This window comes from Falco biarmicus, chromosome 5 (assembly GCF_023638135.1).
Source record: "Falco biarmicus isolate bFalBia1 chromosome 5, bFalBia1.pri, whole genome shotgun sequence".
In the NCBI taxonomy this organism is placed as follows: Eukaryota; Metazoa; Chordata; class Aves; order Falconiformes; family Falconidae; genus Falco; species Falco biarmicus.
The window spans coordinates 47,583,989-47,592,585 of record NC_079292.1 but is presented as its reverse complement, the minus strand read 5'-3'; the positions used below and the strand labels follow the sequence as shown (position 1 = coordinate 47,592,585).

Below are 8,597 nucleotides of genomic sequence, written 5' to 3'. Positions count from 1 at the left end.
GAAGAAGGAACAAAATTAAGAACTAAACAGCAAGAGGCAGCTAAGGAAAGACAGGAGGGAAGGAAGACAGAAACAATTTTTGTAGCAGACACACCAGTTTTGGTAGTGTGTAGTGTCTTGGCTGACACGAGCAAGATAATTCACTTAAAACTAATGCTTCAGGTGGTCAAATCCAGCAGCAGTGTCAGTCTGTGCGCGCAGCCTACCTTTCCAGGCTGTTTTTTGTTCATAAGGGCAAAAAAATATTACAAATTTTAAAACAAGACTGATGTGCAGGATGATGGCAGCAAATTCTGCCCTTTGAAAATAAATGAATACACAATACATAAAAACCTGAAAATATTTTAAAAAAGATGCAGACTCAACTAATGTGAATTTATTTATACAAAAATGATACATATTCACAGGAATATTTACAACAACTTTGAACTGTTTTCATTTACAAAATAAAGATTCTTTCATTTAGACAGCAAGATTTAGGACTGCTCCAAATAAAAGCCTATTTGGCTGGTAAATGCAGGAGACAGCAGTTACAGCAAACAAATACATTGAATGTGTCTTTCCAAACATCTCTTTATGATGTAATATACATAATTGAGTAATCAAGTTTCCACATATAAAAAATATTTAGTAAAATGCATTCCATAGCTGCTCAGCTATCCGCTTAAGTTTTAAGTCCTCTGGGCACAAAATATAGTTTTTAAGTTAATTTAGAGAGAATTCAGGATCCTAGAACCTTTTCTTTATCCAAGAATAAAGATACTAGATCTAATATTCAATGCTAATGTTTGTCTCATACTCTACTAAACAATCTTAAATTAATTATTAACTATAGAGTCTTATAAGAGGAGGTAGCCAGGTGTTTAAAAACTTCTGGTCTTGTTCTAGTGTTTAGTCAAATCAAGAAGTGAATACTTTACTTTTGATAGTAATGAATCAAAATGGGAGGCAAGCTAGAGAAATAGGGTAAGTCTGAAAAGCAACCATCTGAAAATGTTATGAAAATGCCTACATTGTCGGTTCTTCATGTGACGCAAAGCACTAATGATGGAGAAAAAGGAAAAGAAATATTCAAACATGTTTACAAAGACAATTTATTTCACACAGAATTAGACTGCAATATGTGTCGTATTGTTTTTAAGGCTCGGTTCTAATCTATTTCTGCCACAGGAAGATTTTTCGATTGATCAGCTGCTGCTGGAAGAAGTCCTCTGGTTTTTACAGAACACTGTTTTCTCACTCTGCGCCAAATCCTTGAGAGGTAGTTTGACACCACACGAGGCAAAACTCGGGCATCTTATTCAGTATGTGTTTTGACTTTTATTGCTCTGTTTTGCAGCAGGGAGATCAATATCAGACCATAAACTGAAATTAAATTAGCTTGCTCCTAGCCAGATTTCTGATCGATTTGCTGGTTCATGGCTTTCCGTCTTAGCTAGTGTGCAGTTCCTATGAAAATATTAAGAAGCTTGTCCCTTTGATACTATCAACTGGAAAAGCCACATCACATCTATGTTACGTTAGTATCAGTTTGGTTTCAGATACAGTAAAAACCATGTCAGAAATCACCCTGAAGAGACATGCCAATAGCTTACATAGCTTCAGTCAGCAGCTGCTTTTGAAAATTAAGTGAAAGCCCTTTATATTGGAGGAAAGTATTCATTTAATCACATTTGTATTAAAAGATGATAAAGGCTTTGACCAGACGCCCACTGAATTTCAAACACTACCTAGTCAAATCTCTAGCGTTCATGAGGGAAGACAGATCTACAGCCTTAAGTCCCTGATGCAGAAAGGTACTCTACTGAAATGCTTGAAGTCAATGAAATTACTTGTATACTTAAGCATTAAGCTTCCAAGCCCGCTACAAACTTAACAGAAGCTCTGGAAAAATCAAGCTTCTTCAGAGCTATGTTAGTATCTTAGACCTGATCTTGAGGTATTTGAGGGAGTATGAGAATTTTGGTTTGCATTTTCATTCTTGGCCTTTTTGTGGTAACTAACAACTGTTCTATCATCTATTCTCTTTCCTTTGTGAGGCCATAGAATAGCTATTAGCATGGATTCAAACCATTAATTAAAAGGGAATTGCTCTTAATTCTGTTACCACAGTTAGCTTGATACAGAGGACTACTGAGAAGTGTTTCATACAGTAAAATTAACTGGCTACATATGCATCTCATTTGACATAAAAATGGCTTCCTTTCACATGTTTTTCATAGTTCTAGTTCCATTTATGCTATTACAGTGTTAAAAAAATTTCAAAAGTTAAATAGAATAAATGCACCAGAATCATCAGTAAGTATTTCCTAGTGAGGTATACTGACAAGTTTCTTAAAGAAAAAAAAAAACCCACAAACTACCCCAACAAACCCCAAACACCTAAAGCTGAATTGTGTTTTAAAATGTCAAATAGAACAAAACATAGTGTAAACAAAAGATATTTCAAAGAATGGTATGCATTTTCAATGCCATCTGCACTAAAAAAAGCAGGGTTTTCTTGGTATGGCAATTCCAGTTTAAACATAATATTTAAATATACAATAGTTAAAAAAATTGGGAGGGGGGGTGCATATATTTGTTTAACGTTCTTTGAACAATAGTTTATACAGTGTTTCATACTGCATACAGAACTCATTTGACACAGTTTTTAAACGAATAAGGTATTTAATCTTTTTCCTGTATATCAAAAATGTATTTTTTTTACTGTGCTTTAAACTGCTGCTGGAAACCTAAAATAAAATACATCCTGCAATTACTTGAAGAGAACTCATTCAGTCTCTTTGGCATTTGTAGTACTGTAAAAGCTCTAGTGCCTTATCTCTGTAATTGCAACGTCTGTTTTACAATATTTTTTCCTTTTCTCTTTTTTAATAATTGAACTGTACTTTGCAGTTGCTTCTGTGATACAGAATTTGATGCACTGTTTTAATGTACTGGTATGCAAGAGTTCAACTGCCATTCAAGGAAAGAAGCAGCAATATCACAGCACTTCTTATAAAGGAATTTACATAGCTAACGAAGATCCAAAGTCTTTGAAATTCCTATTCTGATCTGTTCTTCCTAAATTGCAAGGTGAGCATGAGCAACTCAATACCTATACAAAAATCATGAGGAACTGTACAATTGCAACAGATTTGACTTGTGGTTTGTTTTTTTAAAAAAGCACAAAGTTTACAAATATGTTGACCAACCATCTGCCATTCTGAAGACATGGACACTTCGGACATCAATGCAGACCTCACAAATAATTCTGACCATTAAAGTAAACATTGGAATTTAATAAATAACACATTTGTATAAACACAGAAATACACACAATACTTTAAAAAAATATTACCTTACACTAAAGATGCAACAACTCCTAACCCTGGAAAATATACAGTTTTGTGTAGGTTGAGACGGTAGGATTCTGTTTCTTTGAACAGCTGCTGTAGTCTGTTTTACCACCATCCTTGGACATTTTCCTTTAAACTTGTAGATATGATGCTGACACTGCTATAAAATTGTGCCTTCTTGAAAAGCTTCTATCCATCTATGGGAAAATTAAACAATGTTAGGAATTTGCTGGTAAAAGTATAAATCACGCTGCTGTGACTAGCTACAGATTCACACAAGAAGTTAACAACATCCTTCCATTACCAGTTGGTCTGTTAGTGCAAATGCCAGGAATCTATCCAATGAGTCCAAACATACTTGCTAGAGTCATATTCTTATTAGGTATCAGTAGAAGGCCAGATGATGGAAATTTTCTCCTGTCCTTCCTCCATACTGAAGTTACATGCATAAAGAACAAGTGAAGCTCGGGAGTCAAATGCTCAAAACGTAAGATAGATGCCAAGGTTCTGCCAACTTTAATAACAAGATTGCATACCTTTGAAAAAACCCCAATACTCCCTCCTCTTAGTTCACTGCAAAAATCTGAGATGAATGAAGACACTACTATAACTGAGGTATCCATCTGCGAAACCCATGCTCTCTGCTTTTGCAGCTGGTGCAAAGGTTATTAGTGGAGGACTGTGGGGGCTGAGGGAGGAAGCCACAGGGCTCATGGGCTGGGCTGGAGGAACGCTGCCTTTGCATGATGACAGAACTTCCCTGTGTTCACACACATGGTATGTGCTACTGCTGAATCATACAATAACAGGTATCTGTGAAAATACAAGTATATGTAAAGGGGAGGGGGAAGATCCCAAACAGCTAATCCAGGGCGTCTCAAACTGGAAATTCAAAGTTAATATTTAGACACTTTTACCCCCTTATCTGTTCCTACTTGATTATGAGAGTGATAAACACCCTTACCTCAAGGACGCTGCAAAAAATGTTTCTGAAGCAGTCCAATGCTACATGGACAAATAGAGTAAAAAAAAGGAATAATTCTGTCTTCCAAGTGAGGGCTGAACTGTGTGCATGTAAAATTATGATGCCCACATACTGATGATTTTTTTCCTGAGTGAAAATCTTGCAAGAACTCAATGAAACAACGACTGTAAAATTATCTTTATAATGGAAATTCAGACCTGTCTTAGTATTCAGAGGGTTTCTAAATGTTAGTCACAGATGTTGGCTCTTCCTTGCCTTAAGTATTTAACTTTGTAACTGTGTGCACATTTGCTGAATTCAAGCTTTTGGTATGAACGTATTAAGGATGTATAAGTGCTCATGCCTGTCTGCACACACAATTCAAAATTCTATCCCTTATTTTTTAGGGCTCACTGTATTTTCCACTGCTGTATATTCCTTAAAATAACTACAATTGAATACAAATACAACTAATTCATAAACAACTTAAGCACTGAACACAGTAATGAACTAAGACATTTAAAAGCTCATCAAAAAGTAAACATAATTTGTAAAGTTAAAATTTATTACTGCACTTACATAAATACATCAGGTATTTCTTGGGCTCTAACAGGAAAAAATAGCATCCACTGATGCAAACAGGCCAAGAGCACGTTCTTTGTTTCTTCTTTGAATGCTATCAAAGCAGCATTTATTCTGGAGATTCAGCATACATCTCCTAAGGATATTAAATACTTGGAGAAAGCTTGCAATTTCAGGTACTTAATGTTATTCATAGTGTCCTGTTTTCAGCTGGAATAGAGTTAATTTTCTTCTCAGTAGCTGGTGCAGTGCTGTGTTACGGATTTGGTGTGAGAACCATGTTGACAACAGACGTTTTTATTTGTTCAGTAAGGTTTATATTAAAGCCAAGGACTTTTCAGTTTCTCAGGCCCTGTCAGCGAGAGGGCTGGAGGGGCACAAGAAATTGGGAGGGGGCACAGCCAGGACAGCTGATTTGAACTGGCCAAAGGGCTACTCCATACCATATGGCATCATGCTCAGTATATAAACTGGGGGGAGCTGGCCAGAGCCGGCCAATGCCTGCTCATAGACTGGCTGGGCATCAGTCAGCGGGTGGTGAGCAATTCCATTGTGCATCACTTGTGTTTTCTCCCTTCCCTTTGGATTTTATTCTTCTCCCCTTCTCCCCCCTTTTCATTATAATTGTTATTACTATTAATTATTATTATTGGGTTTGGGTTTTTCTCTTATTTTATGTTATTATTATTCTTATCACAACCCTTGAATTACACATTCTTTTCTGATTCTCCCCTGCATCCTGGGATAGGTGGGGAGTAAGCAAGTGGCTGCATAGTGCTTAGTTTCTGGCTGGGGTTAAACCATGACACCTAGCCTCAGCAAAATAGAGTATTTCCAAATTCAAGTTTTCCTACTGATGACAAACCCCTGTCTGAATAGGAAAACAAAACTACTGAACACCTTGGATTTTTTTAGTTTTGTTTTATATAGTGTAAATGAGGACACAGTGGAAACGAGAATAGTATCTTAATTAACAAGGGAACATTTGTGTGCACCTGCAATACAAAATACCCACAAAAATCAAATGGACTTCCAGATTTTGTGTGTAGAGAAGTATCATTAAGCACGTTCTCAGCTGTTCACAATTTTCAGTTGTCCTGGGTACTTTGGTTTTTAGAATATTCCTATTTGCATAAAACTATACCTGCAGCCATGTGAATGCTTAAGTATTAATAATGGACTAGTTAGTGCATGAAATCTATTTTATTAATGCAAAATCCATTTGGGAAAACTGCAGTGAAACCAGTCAGATAAGCTAGGCATATAGGCAAGGTAACTTAAATGTCTTGCTTCTATGCTCATTCCTAGTTTACTTCATGACTCACATAGCAACCGTCTTGCACTGATTAATGACCAAGCTTTTAAGTTATTTTATATAAAACACACACAATACATAAATCAAGAAGTATGACTCCAAACTCAGACACAACAGCAGGACTAGAAATGAAACAGCTTGTGTGAGTCTTCTTTGAATTCAAGCTTTTGGTTTGAACACATTAAATATGCCTAAGTGTTCATACACACCTGCACACACGCATCAAACTTCTGTCCCCTACTTTTTAGGGTTTGCTTTACTTTTCACTGCCATATATTAATTAAAAATAACTGAAATTTACAGCTGGAAATAAAAAAGGGGGCACATCCACTCATTCCTAAAACACATTTTCTGGATTTCTCCAAAAGGTAACATTAAATTTTCAGAGCAGACCAGTAGAGAAATAGGCTAGGAAAACGAAGGATTTCTTACTTTATCTTAGACTTTTTCATTCTCTTACATTCATTCTTTTGCAGAGGAAAGGCTGCTTCTTCATTTAAAGCATTGTAGAAGTCCTAATGACTTACCAGTTTAAGTAATTGCAAAGTTTTAGTTATATATTATATAATATGCATCCTTTGTATGTATGCTTAGTCTGTGAATATTAACATGCGTGACTTCTGAAATGTTTTCTAGAAAAAAGTAACAAAAATGAATACAAATAGTTTCTTACTTTTGAGCTGAATGGGGATCATCTGCTTTGAATATGTAAAATAAAGTGTTTTTGTGCAGTAAATGGAACACTCTAGACTCTGAGTTTTCATCTTTTACTTCACTGACTGTGAATCCAAGTAGAGGCTGGCTCTCTAATGCTGCCACATCCTATTTTATGGGAAAAAAAGCAAACAAGACAGAATTAGAACTTGTAAGACATACTAAGGAATCCATTTAGACTTTACTCATGCACCATACCATTGCAACAGATTACACAACAAACAAGTTGCTACAAATAGTCATGCACAAAATGCTGCTGTTTATAGCCTCCATGCATGAGGTCCAGGGACAGGAAACAAAAAAAACCTCATAGACTTCAACATTGCTGTTCCTTTTTTTATTTCCCTAGTAACATCTACCTTGCCTTTCAGTGTATAGCCTCACAGTTCTGCCTGGTAAGAATTTGTATCAAAAGATTGACTGCCGCCTGGCAGCAGACCAAAGGTCCACCTCTCTCCAACAACCTTACTACTAAGTTCTCATGTCTTAGAAGTGCTATGGGATGCTACTAGCTGCACTGAGTATGCTACAGGATGAGCTATGGATGTAACCCATGTTCTCAAACGCTGGAGTCACACTCCCAATACTTTTGATGGCTTACTTTGCCTTCTGTTGCTGAAAATTGACAGGACAGGGTAAAAAAAGTTGCTGACTGTTCACAAGTGGTTGGCTAGGAAAGAGTAGCAAGAGAAGCTGTACCTTTTTATTTTCTCTTCATTTAATTTCAAAATCTAGCTAAAAAGGCAACACTTTCCCTTCCTCATTCATCTCAATTACTTCCTGTTTTTGTACTCCTGTCTTTTAATTAATAAATACAATGCACAACATTTTTGGAAGGAAAAAAAAAAGTATTTTCATCCTGTGCAAATTCCAAAACAGTGTTCTGCAACTAGGCAGAGTCTCTTAACACTTCTGAATAGGAAAAATAAACAAAGAATGTACATAAACACTGACACATCAGGTGAAAACTTTGGTAATTGCCTCTGCATTGAAACAGTATCCTGTGAAGCATACTGATATGTTTTGATACTGGAAAACAGTTAAGTAAGGCTTAGCAATATGTTTTACTATTTTAGGTCTTTGTACCACTAGTAAGTAGTCTTTTTACCACTAATCTTTATATCACTCGGAACTAATGTAAATAGCCTAAGTGGGGTTTTCTGGCTAAGGCCATGCAGGACCTTCCCTTGAGACTCTAAACAACGTCTCCTGCAATAGCTCATAAAAATGGAAAATGAGGACAGATATTCCTTACAGAAAACGGAATAATTCTGTGATTGCAACGTGCCAAATGAAACTACTCTGGAAGTGTGATATCTCAGAGGAAGCCAAGCAAAAGAAAATTTAAGGTGACTGTCACAGACTAACATGCCTTTCTTTACAGCTGTCAAAGTCTCCTTTGCAACTGTCAGAATAGGCACAATGCTCTCAAATATTTTTCAAATCTTTGCAAAAGTAATTGGTTTGTAAATGATTATTAAGGATACTTTTAGAACTTTTTTTTTTTTTTTTTTGTACTATTGTCAATGCTGTGGTGGAAATATCACAGATTCTGGACATAATTCAGGAATTCTAAAACAAAGGCTGTCACTACAGCAGAAACAACCCAGGAACAAACCTGCATACGAACCAGGAAATAACTAGAGTGGGGGAGGCATGGGGGTGAAGAAGGGTAATTCTTTAC

At 36.2% G+C, this 8,597-nt stretch overlaps 1 protein-coding gene across 2 annotated transcripts in view; it reads right to left on the bottom strand.

Annotated features, from left to right (window-relative positions):
* Nucleotides 1-361: 361 nt before the first annotated feature.
* FGD6 (FYVE, RhoGEF and PH domain containing 6) overlaps nt 362-8,597 on the bottom strand; it is a 74,863-nt gene continuing 66,627 nt past the window's right edge. For both annotated transcript variants that reach the window (XM_056339262.1, XM_056339263.1), the window contains exons 20-21: nt 6,873-7,021; nt 362-3,535 (exon numbers count right to left, since the gene is read on the bottom strand). In XM_056339262.1, the coding sequence (XP_056195237.1) occupies nt 3,499-3,535; nt 6,873-7,021 (186 nt within the window). In that variant the 3' untranslated portion in view covers nt 362-3,498. The remainder of the gene's footprint in view (nt 3,536-6,872; nt 7,022-8,597) is intronic.